Source organism: Delphinapterus leucas, chromosome 5 (assembly GCF_059928025.1).
Source record: "Delphinapterus leucas isolate spDelLeu-1000000601 "Yukka" chromosome 5, BTC_Dleu_Yukka2, whole genome shotgun sequence".
Taxonomy (NCBI): domain Eukaryota; kingdom Metazoa; phylum Chordata; class Mammalia; order Artiodactyla; family Monodontidae; genus Delphinapterus; species Delphinapterus leucas.
In genome coordinates, this window is record NC_143133.1 from 103,942,962 (window position 1) to 103,964,551 (window position 21,590).

The 21,590-nt window shown below is 36.6% G+C and overlaps 1 protein-coding gene across 1 annotated transcript in view; it reads left to right on the plus strand.

Annotated features, from left to right (window-relative positions):
- Positions 1-21,590, plus strand: part of DCHS2 (dachsous cadherin-related 2) — a 151,432-nt gene that overhangs the window by 33,551 nt on the left and 96,291 nt on the right. The window contains exons 5-9 of the mRNA XM_022599653.3: positions 2,232-2,419; positions 3,737-3,836; positions 15,142-15,299; positions 16,391-17,234; positions 19,448-19,687. Coding sequence (XP_022455361.2) covers positions 2,232-2,419; positions 3,737-3,836; positions 15,142-15,299; positions 16,391-17,234; positions 19,448-19,687 — 1,530 coding nt within the window. The remainder of the gene's footprint in view (positions 1-2,231; positions 2,420-3,736; positions 3,837-15,141; positions 15,300-16,390; positions 17,235-19,447; positions 19,688-21,590) is intronic.

The window sequence follows — 21,590 nt, forward strand, 5'->3', positions numbered from 1 at the left end:
AAATGTTATTATATTGTATACATTTACAAAGTCTTTAATTCCTGCAAATACCTACAAATGAACTATGTTTATACTGCAACCATGTAGTTGGAGAAACTGAAACTCGAGTAGCTCAAGTAACATGCCCAAAGTCACAGAGCTAGAAAGAAGTGAGAAGGTCACCGCTTTGTACAATTCCAGGAGGCACCATTCATGTTGTGGCCTTGGTACGTGGTGCCCCTTGCTCTATAGTGGGACAGAATTTGAATTCAATTCTGATTACCTTCAAAGTACCTATCGTGTGGATTAGGAAAAGGTGCCCCTTCCTCCAGCAGATGGAGCTTTACACCAGGGCACAAGGCCTGCCGAGATTGCAAGCTGGATCTCGGCTCCCATTCAGTCCTGAGCTGGGCCCCGCAGCAAGGCACAAACTGCACCGGCTGCACAGGATGGTCCGGCTTGCTCTTTACTTCCACGTGTTAGATAGTTCGCTAGGTTTTCTACTGCACTCGGTAATTTATTTTTTTCGAAAGAAGTTGAAATATACATTCGGTTCCCCCATGATCTTCTCTTTCCCACAGTTAGTCCAGATTCAGACCAGGTGTCCATTCCTAGAATCGCTGTACGGCTAGAAGCAAGAAGCTTCACCTTGGGACTCAGTTTCCTTACCTTGAAAAAAGGAGACAATTGCCGCCATGCTCCGTGTCCCGCTCTGGGTGTGTGTGTGTGGGGGGTGGGGGGTGAAGAGTTAAAGTGTTATGAAGGGACTTGGAAGGCTACATACTCGTAAGCTGTTCCTGTTCACTGGGGCTGGGGACAGTGGGGCAGCGCAGGGGTTGACGACATCCTCCAGTGCGTGGCGTGCATGCGCAGCACGCAGGCACGCCCTCCACATCCGGGGCTCTGAGCAGCCTCAGGTGGTGACCCGAAACCTCACTCCCACGGAACCCTATGTGGAACCCCCATGCCCAGCCCCGGCTGAGCCTCCTAGTCTTTCCGAACAGCTGCTACATGTCAGTCAGAGTTGGTGCAGCAAATAAAAATCTGTTTGCCATTCAGGATTTAGGGTTTTTCTAGAAGAATTGCATTTTGGAACTTTAAAGATGCAGTTGTTGTCTTTGTCATTTTTATTAGAATCACACTTATACTAAACACTTTATAAATATAGTTGATATAGTAATTGGATATGGTAAACACTGCATTATACCTTCACCAATTCAGCAACTTATCCAAATATGAATTTTTTGTTGTTCCTGATTTCACTTTTTGTTTTGTTCTACACACTGTCATTTGTTCTACACATTTCATTTGGAGGAAGAGGGCAAAAAGATCTTGGTAATGGCAATGTTAGGTAGTAGTTGCTTCTTGATTACTTTCTCACAAATAGATATTTTCATAAATAGTGAGGATATTAACGCCTGTTGGAACTCTGCAGCGGGAGACGGGCTACCAGAGATGGCCCTTGGCGGTAGGTAGAGGCAGTTACGATTTTATGCCTGAGTCTGTGGATGAAACACGAGGCTAGTCGCCTAGAAAACAGTTTTAGCAAGAATATGTAAAATATGGCTTGTAAAGCATGAAGAGTTTTATTTGGGAAGCCACTGTCCTCACTATACATATATTTTGTGAGATAAAAATAAATAACTCTATACATAAAAGACAAACCATCACCTAGGACTGTATTTGATTTTCATGAAGGTACCTTGCCATTATCTTAAGTAATGATAACAACTCTCACGTTCGTAATAATTTACAGCTTACAGAGTCCTTTTAAATTTATGATTGCGTTAGTGTTTGATAGCCCTAGGAGGTAGGGTCAGAGAGGTCCTTCTGTGCCTGAGGTGAAGAAACTGGCGCCCAAACCAGACCTTGTGATGTCAGAGCTGAGGTGCTTTCTGTATATTCAGTATGAAGGGAGACATGCTGTAACTTTAAATCTTCTAAATTATTATTAAATTACCACAGAGTATTTTATTATTTGTTGTTATGGATTCATTCTTTAGTTCGAATGGTTGATGGTAGATAATTTGAAATACAAAGAATGACAAATTGAAGGTGGCAGAAGAAACTTCAGAAAATTCTTTCAACAGCAGAGCTAGATTACTAAAGCATGTGGTCTTGGAAGTTGTGCTTTTAGAGCTTTATATCTGATTTTCCTTTCTGGGAATTGGTCTGAGATTTAATTGGTGGTTCATAAAGCCACAATTCTAGTACAAGCGTCAGCCTCTTTCATCCTGCTCTGTGTTTCTCAGGCGAACTTATCAGCTGGGTGGCCTTGGATCATGAGCAACGGGTGCACCATCAGGTGACTGTCTTAGTGACCGACCACGGCTCCCTTCCTCGAAATGCCACCGCGCTGGTGTATGTCTCAGTTACTGACATCAACGATAACAGGCCGTATTTCCCACAGTGCCTTCCTGGGAAGGAATTACACATCAAGGTATGTGGAGCCAAGTAGCCGTGCAACGTTTGTAGTATTCTTAGTTACTTGTTTTGAGCACCATCTTGTGGTAAAAAGCATGAATTTATCCAGTCAGTCTTGTGTGGAAATGCATACATTTCTAGAGTTCGAATTGTCCACATGTCAAAAAAAAAAAAAAACACAATTAAAACAAGAAAAGAAAATGCTTATATGTGTTATTTGGGATCACACATTCAGTGGTTTTATGATAATGTAGTTCTGTCTGTTGTATGCAAACGTCATGGTACTTCATTATCAGTATTGCTCAGACATGGCTTGTTTTTTTTCAGTAATTTGCATGCCTTTCTTTGTCTACAGCTCCTTGTGGGCAATTGAAACACATCTCTAAGATGGTTAGTTGAAGATAGGAGAACAATTTGTAGCTCTAAAGTGGAGGGACCTGCAGCCAGAGATTGTAGCATTTGATCTTTGCAGGCACATGCGGAAACTTCTCATTATATTTACATGATCTTATCTTTTTCATTTCCATGTTTTTGTATGTTTTATAATGTACATAATAAGTTAGCATATTAGTTCATGTACATAATTAATAAATGTATCTTGGAGGAACTCATACTTTTTTTTAAATGAAAGGGTTATATGAATAAAACGTTGGGAAGCTATTGCTCTGAAACAATTGGGCGTTCAAATTGAGATCAGGTATGCATATTGAAAACCTCGAAATAGGTATTGAGGAAGTTAATAACTTTAAATTTATCTTCCAAAATCATATTTAAAGAAAATTCTACCAATGCAGAACATTATGATACTATCCTTATGATTTTTATTAATATATCGTTTTATGTATCATGGCTTAATTAGGCAGTAAGACCCTAAACTTGGAGTTCAATTCCACATGTACATTTCAGAATTTCAGGAAAGTTTCTGTTAATTAATAAGGTATGTTTCCTGAAATAATGGCTTATGTTTATCTTTAGAGTATTTTGGATCTTTTAAAAGAAAGGGATGAATAAGAAAATGCCAGAATTCTTAAAAAGCATCAAAAGTCTAAGATTTTTTTAGTCAATTTTATTTCCTTTTTTTCTCAAAATTAGATTAAATGCTGCAGGTAATTTGTTCAAATTGAGAAAAACATTTACATTTGTAATGTGGATTTTTTTCATGGTTTTACACCCATATAACTTTTATATGGTAGACATTTGCATTTCGTGTGGATTTAAAAGTAGTTTAAAAAAATAATGCTTAGTAGTAATGTGTTCTGTAACTTAAAGATTCATTGATATTTCTTTTTTAAATTTCACTGACTAATTTGTAAGTCATTTGTCTTAATGACAGGTTCTGGAAGGTCAACCAGTAAATATGTTGGTTACAACTGTGTTTGCAAAGGATCTTGATGAAGGAAACAATGCAGAAGTTATATATTCAGTATCTTCAGGTAAAAGTTACTATATATAAAGGATTAAGAGCTTTTAGAATTTCCTCTTTTGTCTACCAACCATCTGCCTCCTTCTGGGAAAATAGTTAACACCGAAAATAGCATCATATTGCAAACAAAATACATTTGTTATTTTCTAGAATCACCTTTAAAAAAAAAAATTAAAGTTTAATGGGGGCTTCGGTCGGATCCCAGGGAGAGGACTGGGGTTGGCTGCGTGAACACAGCCTGAAGGGGGATAGTGCGCCACAGCTAGCCGGGAGGGAGTCCGGGAAAAAGTCTGGAGCTGCCGAAGAGGCAAGAGACTTTCTTACCTCTGTGTTTCCTGGTGTGTGAGGAGAGGGGATTAAGAGTGCCGCTTAAAGGAGCTCCAGAGACGGGCGCGAGCCGCGGCTATCAGCGCGGCCCCCAGAGATGGACATGAGACGCTAAGGCTGCTGCTGCCGCCACCAAGAAGCGTGTGTGAGCACAGGTCACTATCCACACCTTCCCTGCTGGGAACCTGTGCAGCCCGTCAATGCAGGGTCCCATGATCCAGGGAAAACTTCCCTGGGAGAACACACGGTGTGCCTCAAGCTGGTGAAACGTGATGCTGGCCTCTGCTGCCGCAGGCTCACCCTGCATCCGCACCCCTCCCTCACCCCCGTCCTGAGTGAGCCAGAGCCCCCAAATCAGCGGCTCCTTTAACCCTGTCCTGTCTGAGAGAAGAACAGACGCCCTCAGGCGACCTACGAGCAGAGGAGGGTCCAAATCCACAACTGAACCCCGGGAGCTGTGCGAACAAAGAAGAGAAAGGGAAATCTCTCCCAGCAGCCTCAGGAGCAGCGGATTAAATCTCCACAATCAACTTGATGTACCCTGCATCTGTGGAATACCTGAGTAGACAAGGAATCATCCCAAGTTCAGGATGTGGACTTTGGGAGCAACGATATATATATATATATATTTTTTTCTTCCCTTTTTCTCTTTTTGTGAGTATGCATGTGTATGCTTCTGAGTGTGATTTTGTCTGTATAGCTTTGCTTTTACCATTTGTTCTAGGGTTCTGTCTGTACTTTATTTTTTTAATCAAAAAAGTTTTTTTCTTCATAATTATTTTTTATTTTAATAACGTTATTTCATTTTATTTTACTTTAATTTATTTTCTTTTATTTTATCTTCTTCTTTCTTTGTTTTTGTTCTCCGTGTTATTCTGAGCCCTGTGGAGGACAGGCTCTTGGAGCTCCAGCCAGGTGTCAGGGCTGTGCCACTGAAGTGGGAGAGCCAATTCAGGAGACTGATCCACAAGAGACCTCCCAGCTCCAAGTAATATCAAATGGTGAAAATCTCCCATAGATCTCCATCTCAACGTCAAGACCCAGCTCCACTCAATGACCAGCAAGCTAGAGTACAGGACACCCTATGCCAAACAACTAGCAAGACAGGAACATAACCCCATCCATTACCACAGAGGCTGCCTAAAATCATAATAGGCCACAGACACCCCAAAACACACCACGAGACATGGACCTGCCCACCAGAAAGACAAGATCCAGGCTCACCCACGAGAACACAGGCACTAGCCCCCTCCACCAGGAAGCCTACATAACCCACTGAACCAACCCTAGCCACTGGGGACAGACACCAAAAACAACTGAAACTACGAATCTGCAGCCTGCGAAAAGGAGACCCCCAAAACAGTAAGTTAAGCAAAATGAGAAGACAGAGAAACACACAGCAGGTGAAGGAACAAGGCATAAACCCACCAGACTTAACGAATGAAGAGGAAATAGGCAGTCTACCTGAAAAATAATTCAGAATATTGATAGTAAAGATGATCCAAAATCTTGGAAATAGAATGAAGAAAATACAAGAAACATTTAACAAGGACCTAGAAGAACTAAAGAGCAAACAAAGAGTGATGAACAACACAATAAAGGAAATTAAAATTTCTCTAGAAGGGATCAATAGCAGAATAACTGAGGCAGAAGAACGGATAAGTGACCTGGAAGATAAAATAGTGGAAATAACTACAGTAGAGAAGAATAAAGATAAAAGAATGCAAAGAATTGAGGACAGTCTCAGAGACCTCTGGGACAACATTAAACACACCAACATTCAAATTATAGGGGTCCCAAAAGAAGAAGAGAAAAAGAAAGGGACTGAGAAAATATTTGAAGAGACTGTAGTTGAAAACTTCCCTAATATGGGAAAGGAAATAGTTAATCAAGTCCAGGAAGCACAGAGAGTCCCATACAGGATAAATCCAAGGAGAAACATGCCAAGACACATGTTAACCAAACTATCAAAAATTAAATACAAAGAACTAATATTAAAAGCAGCAAGGGAAAAACAACAAATAACACATAAGGTGATCCCCATACAGTTAGCAGCTGATCTTTCAGCATAAACTCTGCAAGCCAGAAGGGAGTGGCAAGACATATTTAAAGTGATGAAGTAGAAAAACCTACAACCAAGATTGCTCTAACCAGCAAGGATCTCATTCAAATTTGATGGAGAAATTAAAAGCTTTACAGAAAAGCAAAAGCTAAAAGAGTTCAGCACCACTAAACCAGCTTTACAACAAATGCTAAAGGAACTTCTCTAGGCAGGAAACACAAGAGAAGGAAAAGACCTACAATAACAAATGCAAAACAATTAAGAAAATGGTCATAGGAACATACATATAAATAATTACCTTAAATGTAAAAGATTAAATGCTCCAGCCAAAAGAGATAGACTGGCTGAAAGGATGCAAAAACAAGACCCATATATATGCTGTCTACAAGAGACCCACTTCAGACCTAGGGACACATACAGACTGAAAGTGAGGGAATGGAAAAAGATATTCCATGCAAATGGAAGTCAAAAGAAAATTGGAGTAGCAATTCTCATATCACACAAAATAGACATTAAAACAAAGACTATTACAAGAGACAATGAAGGACACTACATAATGATCAAGGGATCAATCCAAGAAGATGATATAACAATTGTAAATTTTTATACACCTAAAACAGGAGCACCTCAATACATAAGGCAAATACTAACAGCCATAAAAGCAGAAATCCACAGTAATGCAATCATAGTAGGGGACTTTAACACCCCACTTTCACCAATGGACAGATCATCCAAAATGAAAATAAATAAGGACACACAACCTTTAAATGATACATTAAACAAGATGGACTTAATTGATATTTGTAGGACATTCCATCCAAAAACAACAGAATACACTTTCTTCTCAAGTGCTTATGGAACATTCTCCAGGATAGATCATATCTTGGGTCACAAATCAAGTCTTGGTAAATTTAAGAAAGTTGAAATTGTATCAAGTATCTTTACTGACCACAGTGCTATGAGACTAGATATCAATTACAGGAAAAACTCTGTAAGAAATACAAACACATGGAGGCTAAACAACACACTAGTTAATAACCAAGAGATCACAGAAGAAATCAAAGAGGAAATCAAAAAATACCTAGAAACAAATAACAGTGAAAACACAACGACCCAAAACCTGTGGGATGCAGCAAAAACAGTTCTAAAAGGGAAGTTTATAGCGATACAATCCTACCTTAAGAAACAAGAAATATCTCAAATAAAAAACCTAACCTTACACCTAAAGTAATTAGAGAAAGAAGAACAAAAAAACCCCAAAGTTAGCAGAAGGAAAGAAATCATAAAGATCAGATCAGAAATAAATGAGAAAGAAATGAAGGAAACGATAGCAAAGATCAATAAAACTATAAGCCGGTTCTTTGAGAAGATAAACAAAATTGATAAACCATTAGCCAGACTTATCAAGAAAAAAAGGGAGAAGACTCAAATCTATAGAATTAGAAATGATAAAGGAGAAGTAACAACTGACACTGCATAAATACAAAGCATCATGAGAGATTACTTCAAGCAACTCTATGCCAATAAAATGGACAACCTGGAAGAAATGGACAAATCCTTAGAAATGCACAACCTTCCGAGACTGAACCAGGAAAAATAAAAAATGTGAACAGACCAATCCCAAGCAGTGAAATTGAAACTGTGATTAAAAATCTTCCAACAAACAAAAGTCCAGGACCAGATGGCTTCAGAGGTGAATTCTATCAAACATTTAGAGAAGAGCTAACACCTATTCTTCTCAAACTCTTCCAAAATATAGCCAAGGGAGGAACACTTCCAAACTCATTCTACTAGGCCACCATCACCCTGATACCAAAAGCAGACAAAGATGTCACAAAGAAGGAAAACTGCAGGCCAATATCACTGATGAACATAGATGCAAAAATCCTCAACAAAATACTAGTAAACAGAATCCAACAGCACATTAAAAGAATCATACACTATGATCAAGTGGGGTTTATACAAGGAATGCAAGGATTCTTCAATATACGCAATCAATGTGATATACCATATTAACATATTGAAGGAGAAAAACCATATGATCATCTCAAGAGATGCAGAGAAAGATTTCAACAAAATTCAACACCCATTTATGATAAAAAACCCTCCAGAAAGTAGGCATAGAGGGAACTTACCTCAACATAATAAAGGCCACATATGACAAACATCGTCCTCAATGGTGAAAAACTGAAACCATTTCCACTAAGATCAGGAAAAAGACAAGGTTGCCCACTCTCACCAATATTATTCAACATAGTTTTGGAAGTTTTAGCCACTGCAATCAGAGAAGAAAAAGAAATAAAAGGAATGTAAATTTGAAAAGAAGAAGTAAAACTGTCACTGTTTGCAGATGACATGACACTATACATAGAGAATCCTAAAGATGCTGCTAGAAAACTACTAGAGCTAATCAATGAATTTGGTAAAGTAGCAGGATACAAATTAATGCACAGAATTAATGCACAGAAATTAATTAATGCACAGAAATCTCTTGCACTCCTATACAATAACAGTGAAAGATTAGAAAGAGAAATTAAGGAAACAATCCCATTTACCATCGTGGCAGAAAGAATACAATACCTAGGAATAAACATAATTTAAGGAGACAAGAGATCTGTATGCAGAAAATTGTATGACACTGATGAAAGAAATTAAAGATGATACAAATAGATGGAGAGATATACCATATTCTTGGATTGGAAGAATTAACATTGTGAAAATGACTATACTGCCCAAAGCAATCTACAGATTCAATGCAATGCCTATCAAACTACCACTGGCATTTTTCACAGAAGTAGAACAAAAAATTTCACAATTTGTATGGAAACACAAAAGACCCTGAATAGCCAAAGCAATCTTGAGAAAGAAAAGCGGAGCTGGAGAATTCAGGCTCCTGAACTTCAGACTATAGTACAAAGCTACAGTAATCAAGACAGTATGGTACTGGCACAAAAACCGAAATATAGATCAATGGAACAGGATAGAAAGCCCAGAGATAAACCCATGCACATATGGTCACCTTATATTTGATAAAGGAGGCAAGAATATACAGTGGAGAAAAGACAGCCTCTTCAATAAGTGGTGCTGGGAAAACTGTACAGCTACATGTAAAAGAATGAAATTGAACACTCCTTGACACCATACACAAAAATAAACTCAAAATGCATTAAAGACCTAAATGTAAGGCCAGACACCATCAAACTCTTAGAGGAAAACATAGGAAGAACACTCTATGACATAAATCACAGGAAGATCCTTTTTGACCCACCTCCTAGAGAAATGGAAATAAAAACAAAAATAAACAAATAGGACCTAATGAAACTTCAAAGCTTTTGCACAGCAAAGGAAATCATAAACAAGACAAAAAGACAACCTTCAGAAAGGAAGAAAATATTTGCAAATGAAGCAACTGAGAAAGGATTAATCTTCAAAATTTACAAGCAGCTCATGCAGCTCAATATCAAAAGAACAAACAACCCAATCCAAAAATGGGCAGAAGACCTAAATAGACATTTTTCCAAAGAAGATATACAGATTGCCAACAAACACATGAAAGAATTCTCAACATCATTAATCATTAGAGAAATGCAAATCAAAATCACAATGAGATATCATCTCACACTGGTCAGACTGGCAATCATCAAAAAATCTAGAAACAATAAATGCTGGAAAGGGTGTGGAGAAAAGGGAACCCTCTTGCACTGTTGGCGGGAATGTAAATTGATACCGCCACTATGGAGAACAATATGGAGGTTCCTTAAAAAACTAAAAATAGAACTACCATATGACCCAGCAATCCCACTGCTGCGCATATACCCTGAGAAAACCATAATTCAAAAAGAGTCATGTACCAAAATATTCATTGCAGCACTATTTACAATAGCCAGGACATGGAAGCAACCTAAGTGTCCATCAACAGATGAGTGGATATAGAAGATATGGCACATATATACAATGGAATATTACTCAGCCTTAAAAAGGAATGAAACTGAGTTATTTGTAGTGAGGTGGATGGACCTAGAGTCTGTCATACAGAGTGAAGTAAGTCAGAAAGAGAAAAACAAATACTGTATGCTAACACATATCTATGGAATCTAAAAAAAAAGAAAAAAATTTGGTCAGGAGAACCTAGGGGTAAGATGTGAATAAAGATGCAGACATAGTAGAGAATGGACTTGAGGATACAGGGAAGGGGAGGGTAAGCTGGGACAAAGTGAGAGAGTGGCATGGATATATATACTCTACCAAACGTAAAATAGATAGCTAGTGGGAAGCAGCAGCATAACACAGGGAGATCAGCTCGGTGCTTTGTGGCCACCTAGAGAGGTGGGATAGGGAGGTTGGGAAGGAGTGAGATGCAAGAGGGTAGAGATATGGGAACATATGTATATGTATATGTATATGTATATGTATAACTGATTCACTTTGTTATAAAGCAGAAACTAGCACACCATTGTAAAGCAATTATACTCCAATAAAGATGTTAAAAAAATAAAATAAAATAAAATTTTAATGTAAAATCATATTATTTTTTCTATGTCCTATTTAGAAATCAACCAGCCATCCACTTTAAATGAATAATTTTCAGTAATCTGAAATGCAAATCAACTTTTACTGACAGGAAAATACTAGTTAATGGACAAAAATTGGTATTGAGTATAAAGACATATGATTATGAACACCAAGCATCTGTGAATCTCTATGAAAATTAAATATTCTTAAGTTCAGAGTAAATCATATTTAGAAAATGCAGAGTGAAGTAAGTCAGAAAGAGAAAAACAAATATTGTATGTCAACGCATATATGTGGAATCTAGAAAAATGGTAGATGTACCTCTTTGCAAGGCAGAAATAGAGACACAGACATAGAGAACAAACGTATGAACACCAAGGGGGGAAAGGGGAGCTGGGATGAATTGGGAGATTGGGATTGACATATATACACTAACTAATATGTATAAAATAGGTAACTAATGAGAACCTGCTGTATAGCATGGAACACCTGCTGTATAGCAGGGAACTCTACTTCACTGTACAGTAGAAACTAACATATCATTGTAAAACAACTATACCCCAATTTAAAAAAATAGGATTAATAAAAAAATGCCACATACATACACACATATATGTGTATGTGGGAATTTTATTGAGACAGGCTTATGTTTATGTTTTTCCTTGAGAATGCACAGGCCTCAGATTGGATCCAGTGATTAACTTTAGTTGGCATTGTGTTTTTATACCATTTTAAAAGAAATTTGTTGCTTTGTCGTGTTTGACACAAATGTAGGGAAGCAAGGGACAACATTGCTGTTACCTGCAGATAATTTAATTGTCTTCATGGAAAACCCCAAATATGCTACAGGCAAATCACTAGAATCAATAACATAAAAAATTTCTGGGAACAATGTCAACATACAAAAATCACTAGCATTTTGAGAACTAAGCAGGATTTCAAAAGTTTCATTCACTGTAACGAAGAAAATCATTGGGTGTGGGGTCCAGTTTACTGTGAAGATCATGAAGTTTAGGCTTCAAGGTTCTTCACTAGCACGGGCTCCTCTGGGTGGGAATATTGTCCTATTTTCTTTAAAGAAGGACCATCAAATTATGTGTTTCCCCCCTCTCCCAAATCAGAATCATCTTGACTAGAAGCATAAGGAGGAAAATTTCAATAAAAGATACTTAAGACCTTTATGTAGAAAATTACAAAATAGATGAAAGACCTAAAGTAGAAAGAAATGAAAAGGCAAATCATGTTCATGCTTGGGAAGATGACATAGTGGGTTGTGCAGTAACAATGAGTCTGCTGAATACACACACACAGGTTAATAGATTAAGCTATAATCCTGCTATGATGCCGTTATTTGGAAAGGAACAAAACCATGCTATATATTACTCATGAATATATGGACTAGAAAGATACACCCCCACTTTAGAACAGAGGCTGTCTACAGGGAAGGAGGAAATGAGATTTGGAGGTACACACAGGCCCTCTGCTACACTTATATTCTGTCATTTCTTTAAAAAAGTTGAAGAAATATTGCGGCTTTACCAATCTGGAAATGTTTACATGGATGGTCATATATTTCTGAATGTTTGAAATGTTGATTTTTTAAAAAAATTAGCTTCTGAAATGATACTTGGGGCATCACAATATAAAAAGGTGGTGATATCTGTTATGTTACTCATACCTTTGCTTTAACTTTATCCAATTACAAAATAGAGGCAACTACAAAATATAAGATAAAATAACAAGATAAAAATCAATATGAGAACAAAGATATATATATCACATTCATGAAAGTTTTCATTCTCCTATGTAAATGGATCAAAGCATAGAAATCATAACCAGTAGATGTTACATAATTTCCTGCTCTATACTCTGACTTTCTTAAGAGCAGGAGTTCTTTTTTATTTGCCGTTATTTCCCCTATAACTGGTAGTGTCTGTTACATGATAGTGACTCACTGACAGTTGAATAAAAGAATGAAAGAGAGCCACTAGCCTAGACATCGTCTGAAGTTCTTTGGGTTGTTTAAAGTATTTAGATTTTATCAAAGAACACAAATCTGCCATTTAGCAAACCAAATAAAAAAACCCCTGCCATGATCAATTTGAATTAGAAGTATCAATATAAACTTATGACATATTTTAGTGTGTGCATGTGTGTATTCTGTGACCACTGAAAAAGGCCTAGAAACAATGACTGACCCAGAAGCAATGAGCAGGATACAACCTCCCAATACTGTATTCCATGGAATGAACCAGGAGTCCTTGGAGAAATGACTGACTCCAGGTCTTGAACAGGAAATCTTCAAGATGAGTCTGTAACATTTTGTCACCCCAGATACAAGGAGGCTGTTAAAGATGACTAGGATCATATCAAAGACTCAGGAACCTCCTTTAAGACGATCCTAAGGTTCAAAGATGGAACAATTTGAACACCAATAGGGATAATATTGGGAATAGATTGAAACTCTTATAATATGTTTAAATTTATGCTTAATGATTCTTAAAACAGAAACTAAACAAACCTTTAATTATCATAGTTGAAGCACTGAAGGATGTTAGTAAACCAATCCATTATTTTGAAGACTGTTAAATAAAAGTTTACCATCAAACATTTATCCTGACTTTTCGTATAATGAACTGTCCCACTGGGTTACCAATAAGTACATAAGAAGAAGTTGCTCTTTAGTAATATATTCCAGCTAATAAATGAAGAAGAGATCATAGACTCAATGTTATACTTTGCAACATTTATTGAATCATTAATGGATCCAGGCTGTGCACCAAAGGGGGCCCACATCACAAAAAGAGACAATCAGACATGTGCTTCTGAAGGAAAACACAAAACAGCATTTATGAAGTAGTCTTCCCCCCAAACAACCTGAATCTGATTAATTCTCTAGATGTACCTCCCAATTTAAGGAGAACATAGAGGACAGAAAAACATATTAAGCTACACATTGGAGATAAGCAACAGGCAAATCTAGACCACATGAAGCTTCAGGATACATGATCCAGTTCTTCAGCAAATGAGTTGCAAGAACAAAATAAAGAGATGGATGGCAGGAATGCATAGATTGAAGAGATATGCAAATACAGATTTTATGTTGAACCTAATTTGACTAAAAAAAATAAGATATTTATGAGACAACTGGAAATTTAAAAGTTAATTAGATATTTGATAATATTTAGGAATTATTACTAATTTTTGAAAGTATAATATGGTACTGTGGTCGTATTAAATTTTTCCTTATCTTTTAGAGAGCATGTTGAAAAACATACAGAAGAAATGATATGATTTCTGAACTTTGCTTCAAAAGAAGATGGTGAAGGGAAATATGTGAATGGGGAATAAGATTAGCCATGAGTTGGGCTTCCCTGGTAGCACAGTGGTTGAGAGTCCGCCTGCCGATGCAGGGGACACGGGTTCGTGCCCCGGTCCGGGAAGATCCCACATGCCGTGGAGCAGATGGGCCCATGAACCATGGCCGCTGAGCCTGCGCGTCCGGAGCCTGTGCTCCGCAACGGGAGAGGCCACGACAGTGAGAGGCCCGCGTACCACAAAAAGATTAGCCATGAGTTGATAAATATTATTATTATTTTCCAAATGTTTTTTTAAATAGGATATTGAATATAGTTCCCTGTGTTACACAGTAGGACCTTGTTGTTTATCCATTCTATATATAATAGTTTGCATCTGCTAATCCCAAACTGCCAATACAACCTTCCCCCACCTCTCCTCCCCCTTGGCAACCACAAGTCTGTTTGCTATGTCTGTGAGTCTGTTTCTGTCTCATAGATAAGTTCATTTGTGTCATATTTTGGATTCCTACATATAAGTGATATCATATGGTATTTGTCTTTCTCTGTCTGACTTATTTCACTTAGTATGATAATCTCTAGGTCCATCCATGTTGCTGCAAATAGCATGATTTCATTCTTTTTTATGGCTGAGTAGTATTCCATTGTATATATGTATCACATCTTCTTTATCCATTTACATGTTAATGGACATTTAGGTTGTTTCCATTTCTTGGCTATTGTAAATAGTGCTGCTATGAACACAGGGGAGCATGTATCTTTTTGAATTAAAGTTTTGTCAGGATATATACACAGGAATGGGATTGCTGGATGATATGGCACATGAGTTGATAAATATTGAAGCTAGGTGATAGGTACATGAAAGTTCATGATATCACTGTCTACTTTTTTATATGTGAAAATTTCTATAATAATTTTTTTAATCTGTTATGTTTCTTGTCTGTATTTTTAGTATTATCCTTATGCTCATATTCACACAGAGCTTAAGGTAAATAAAATTTCCAAATGATCACATGTATATTTGGATTAATTAATTCTCTGTATTCTGCATTGTCAACTAACGTTAACTTCTTAATTTTGTGTGTGTTTGTGTGTAGAGGGTAGTACTGATCACTTCAAGATTGATGCCAACAGTGGTGAAATAAGAACAACCAGAGTACTTTCACATGATTATGGACCTTCTTACAGGATGACTGTAATTGCCAGAGACCAGGGGGTGCCTCCTCTTCAAGGACAGGCAGTTATTAATATTCAGGTAATAGCTCATATCACACAAAGTGTGGAAAGATGCTCTGAGGGCTTTTTTAAATTTTATATACAAATGTAGAGTGAAGATACATTAAATATACGAATACTCTTTTTGAGCATTGCAGATGTATGTGTGCATTATATTAAGTGATTTTATTATCACTTGAGAAATGATTAGGTTTAAATAATTTTTTATTTTAAATTTGTACAGTTACTGACAAGATACTTACCTCCATCACTATGTGGATGTTTATCCTGCTTTGTTTATAAAGAACAAAAAGTATCTTTTCTTTTACTTTTTCCTAATTGCAAGGACCTGGTAAATTTGCAGGAGAAACGTGTGTAAATAAATGGCCAATATAAATTGCATAGTTTTTGTAATTATTTTTAAAATTAGGAAAGGCACTTGAGATTTGTATTTTAAGACTTTCCTTTAGTCGTAATGAGCAAACAAGCTGTAGGAAGTCTCCATAGTAGGAAAAAATTACATCAACCCATCAGAAGCAAAATGACTGTTTACAGGAAGATTTTTTTGTTCAAGCACGTGATAATCAGTAATATTAATATAGGTATGTATACTAATCAAGAATATATGTCCCCAAGAGTTCTGTTTCCAAATTATATTCTTTATTGATTAAGGATATGTGGGTTAGGAGAAACTTCTATCATAATATCTCAAGAATCTGGTTTCAGATAAACAAAGGCATATGATACTTAAATGTATGCAGATGTTGTCATTAAGGAAATATGAGTTTCTAGGACTTAGAGTAGCTTGGAGAACTAGCTCTTGTACACTGTCTTTGAAGAACCATAAGACTACAGTTCACATAAACAACAGCGTAGCCTCACCAAACTATCATTGCATCCATTGCAGCAAACGGGAGTGGAAAGTCCTATACTTTCTTATCTCCTAGCTATTATGCAGTTTTCAGTCTTCAGAGGCATACTGGAATTATATAAGATAAAAAAAGACATTTTCTCACAATTAACATATGCATATTACACAACTGGAAGGAATTAGCTTCCAAAAGAATAGCAGCACCTGTGAAGTCTTTTTAAAAACCCCAAATTAACAACTCCTTTTTATTCTTATTTCAGGTGATACCACTATCCAAAGGGAGAGCTCTCATTTCTCAGAATATTAAACACTTAGTTATACCAGAAAACTTGAAGCCTGCAAAAATAATGAGCTTGATAAAGTCACCTGATCACCTTCAACAACATCATAGTGGAAAGTTACATTTTAGTATCGCTGCAGATGACAAGGATGGTCACTTTGAAGTCGACAGCTCGACAGGAGACTTGTTCCTCTTTAAGGAACTGGATTATGAAATGACGTCCCATTATCTTTTCAGGGTGGTAACTAAAGACCACAGCAGAAACCCTCCCATGAATAGCACAGTCTTCCTTAGTGTTGCTGTGGAAGATCAGAATGACCATTCCCCATCTTTCCGGGAGGAGTTCATTGTGATCAGCGTGGAAGAGAATGCCCCTGTCGGGACTCTGGTGCACGTTTTCAATGCCAAAGATGGTGATGGCAGTTTTTTGAACAGTAGAGTACAATACTTCATTGAAGCCCACCACCCTGGAGTGAATCCATTTCTCATCCACCCCTCATTTGGCACTTTGGTCACCGCTTCCCCCCTTGACAGAGAGAGAGTTCCGACTGTTGTCCTGACAGTAACTGCATCCGATCAGGCTGTGAATGTGACAGACCGGCGACTGAGATCGCTGATGGCGAAGGTAGTGATTTTGGATATAAATGACCACAGCCCCACTTTTACATCTTTCCCCATCGCCCTTGTCAAAGAGGATGCCGCGGTGGGCTCCTTGGTGCACCACATAACTGCTCAAGATCCAGACGCAGGAAGGAATGGAAGAGTAACATTCAGCATCCTCTCAGGAAATGAAAATATGGCCTTTATGCTAGATGAGTCATCAGGTACTGTCCTTGTCACTGTCAGTTAAAGCCTGTGATCACTTGCTTACATTTATCTTTTTCATTTTCCTCTGTTATAAAATCATAGTTCTCAAGATGCATATGCTTTAAGGAAATTTGACTTGATTTACTGTTTAACTTATATAGATGATAGGCACAGAGGTCATATTCAGAGAACAAAGAGTAATTGGCCTGTTTGTTAACATTGACCTGCTTTGTAGCTAGCTCACATTTCCTGGGATGAATATACAGTAGCCAACTTCTTTACCCCCATTGTGTGTTTTCATAGGGTAGGAGATGAAACCAAGAGTGAATCAAGGTAGAACATGAGTCAACATTGTTCAAAGAGTTTAGTATGGAAACTTATCTCTAAGATCATACAAACATACACTTGTAAATAGTTGGAAATCATGTATTTTTAAATGGTTGTATTGATATTGACATTAAGACCCTTGCTTTTCACAACTGAAACATTTTATTTTTGGCAGAAGCATTTATTCACTGTCAAGTACTCTTTGGAAATGGCACTCACTGTCACTTCCCTTGTCTTGCTGTTACCATATTGTCAGATAACATCTTCTAAAATTTTTGATGTTGTTTGATGGACAATTATACATTCAAAGTGTCATTCTTGTTATATTGGAAATGAAATTCCCTCAACCTGATTTTCAGAAGATATTGAAGTGATGGACTACCATCTCATTCTCTAAAGAATAAAATCATTTCTGCATGAGCCTTAGAAAAAAATCTCAGATGTATACCATTTGGCCCAACTGTTAGTAAGAGCATTATTTGGAATGGGACTGAATGTGTAGAATTTGGAAATCATGATTATAGTCTGGCTATATACTGTTGGAAAATTTCATCAAAATATTTATTAAATCCTGTGCATATGGTTCTGTTCTGAGACCTGCATGAACACCACCTAAAAGCCCAACTGACAGAGAGATAGTCCAGACCCAGTTGGTGATTTCTGTTAGAGCTGGGGTCTCCAAGGATCTATTTAAACGATATTTAAAATGCTTTACAAAATGGCTAAGGAAGGTCTATTTCAGATTGTTAAAGAGGGTGGATAAAATTAGAATTGCGTCTCAGTAATATAGATATCCTGAATCTTAAACAATTGCAGTGGCTGTTTCAGTTGAGATATTTTTTTCAAAGACATAACATGCTAATTGCTGAAGGCACTCTTATGAAATAGGCTATTTTCCTCTCACAAAGCTCATATTTTTTAACCAAGAAGACAAAGTGATATTTTCAATGGCTTTTGGCTATGAAGTGTAAAATGATAAGCAATTATGGAGAAACCATTTTATATATAAAATCTGAATCAGTAAGCTTCTTTAATTATTTGAAGAAAAGTTCTTATAGGAGGAGCACGTGTTAGAGGAGCAAACAACAATCCTAAAAGAAAAAATGTGACAATTGGAGTTATGTAACAAATATATGTGTGCAAGTTGCTTATATGAGTTATATGCTTAAATGGCAGTTGGATGGAGACATTGTATTCGTGAAGTTTATTGTCCGAGTTATAGTCTTTACTATTTTTTGTTAATAAAAAAAGACAGTTAAATGAGATTAGTATAAAGAGACTATAACTCTTTGACAAAAACTAAATCTCTTAAAGGATGTAGCCATACTTTTTGTAACTTGGTCACTTTTACACATGAAGTGTCCTTTGACACGAAGAGGGATACTGTTAGAACCTAGATATATTTTTAAATGAAGGTAGAGGGACTTCCCTGGTGGTACAGTGGTTAAGACTCCGCGCTCCCAATGAAACCGGGTTTGATCCCTGGTCAGGGAGCTAGATTCCACATGCATGCTGAAACTGAGTTCACGTGCCACAGCTAAGGAGCCCATGTGCAGCAACTAAGACCTGGCACAACCAAATAAATAAATATTAAAAAAAAAAGAAGGTAGATGTTGGGTAGATAAATATTCTTGATGTAATCATCTTAGTAGATAATGATATGTTATGGATTATTTCTGAATTCTCATTCATCCTTATAATTTAAATTAGAATGACTTTTCTAATTAAAGATGTTCTCTTTTATTCCAGATAATATATAAATTTAAAGTTGGTTTCATAATATTTATTCTTTAACAGAGAAAGCTTCTGAATTTTTAGCAACTTAGATGAGTTAGAAAAAAGTATAGTAAGCATGACTTCTCCAAAGAATATTACCTATTGCTTTTCTCTTCTTTCAAAACAGGTTTACTAACTACTACTTCGCCTTTGGATTATGAGTTAAAAAGTCAGTACATTCTGACCCTTCTGGCACTGGATGGTGGCACACCAACACTTTCTTCATCCCAGACTTTGACAATTACTGTTCTTGATGTAAACGATGAGGCCCCAGTATTTAAACAGCACCTATATGAAGCTTCAGTTAAAGAAAATCAAAATCCAGGGGAGTTTGTCACAAGAGTTGAAGCTGTGGACAGAGATTCAGGTAACTCAAAAATGTGGGAACTAAGTAATCGATGTTAAAAGCAAAAATTGACATTTACCAGAAACTTGAAAACAGTTGCTAGTTATTTCAAACTTCTAGAATTTCTTTAATTAGCATACACAGAAAAAAAATTGAATGCATAGTGTGTACTTTTTATAGCATTTGCTTGTATTGATTTTTATTATTACTTAGAGTGGTACATATCTAATTAATATACATTTTATTGATTTGATTTTGATAATAAACAGAAGTATAGACAAAGGATCACACTTTTTTCAGACTGTAATAGCTAGATACATGGAGTACCAGAAGGTAAATCGTTCTTTATTTTCTCTATATGTAGCATAATGGAAGAGATTGGATGCTGGTGTCAGACTGCCTGGCTTTGAATCCTAGAACCACCACTTAAGCTGTGTAACCTTTAATAAGCTATATACTGCTCTCTCTCATCCTCTGTTTGCTTATCTGTAAAATGGGGATTATGATACAGCCTAATTCATAATTCTGTTATGAATATGAATGAGTTATTACCTACAAAAGGCTGAGACCAGTATCTGGCACAATAAACAGTCAATAAATGTTAACTTCCATCATTACTGTATTACTGTTGTGTTATTAATATCAACCACTGTGTTCAGACAAATGACTTTGAAGTAAACAGTTACTATGGCTAGGAATTTATAAATGTCTTAGAATTGCTTTTCAATATCACTATGACTTTTTTGGCCATGTAAGCTTCAGTAACTTTAATAATATCCTTTTTTAATTTTAAACAAAATAATTATAAAAATTATAGTGAAGTAGTTGCCATTAACAGCATATGCTGAATTTTCCCATCTGAATTAATACAAATAGTTTAATAAGCCAGTATTTTTAAATTCACATTTGTATATAGCAAGTGGCAATACATAATCAATATAATATTTTGTTCTTTTCTTGCAAGAATTGTAACAGATGTTTCTATGGAAATAATAGTATGAAAACTAGCACTTTCCTCCTAAATTGTTTATCAAAGGGGCAAAATATACATTTTCTTGAACTTTTAAATTATATACCGTTTAGATGCTTTGCACTTTGGGGAAACATCATATTTTAATGAAATGCATTTTATGTGATGCGATGAAGATTTTCAAGGGCCAACCCAATTTTCTCTTTTGACCAGAGCGGGGCAGTGTGATCAAAGAGTTTTGCTTACTGTGCTCACCAAGAGGGCTGGAGTGTGCTAACAATTGCTTGTCCCAACTCTGCTTAAAGAATTTAGCACATTTCTGGCAGTGTGGTTTTTAGTTGATAGAAACAATGGAGAACATACATAAGCTTTGTGTTTCCAATATACCCAGTTTAGTAAAGTTCTCCGAGAGGATTGATTCTCTGGTGTAAATTGAGTAACGCAGAGCTCCGGGCAACACAGAAACCACTTCCCAAAGTACACAGACATATGCTGAACCCATCACTGACATGTGATTTAGCAAGCGTTTAAGGTCTGTAAAATGCTTCCTCCCTTTGACTTTATTTTATTAATTTTATTTTTTAAAATGGACTCTACTTAAAGGATTTATTTGCTTTAATATTTGAAGGCAAAAAGAATTTCTCTCAAAATTTTTCATATGTCAACTAAAGATGATTACCATAAATACGCTTTCCAATTTTTACTGTCAAATTGCCAAGCGTTAGTGTAATTTTCTTTTGGAATGAATGGTCTGCAACCTGTTACTTATAATTGAATTGAAAGTTCATTATTCTAGACATTATGGTTTGCCAGGGAATTTAGATGCAAAATTGCTGGTTTTCTGGCTTTGGCTTTATGGGTGTTTGAGATACACATTAGCATTTCCTGAGTCTCACGCACCTTCACAAGTTTTGTAGACAATTTTGGTTTACTGGAAATCTCAGTGTTTTTAAT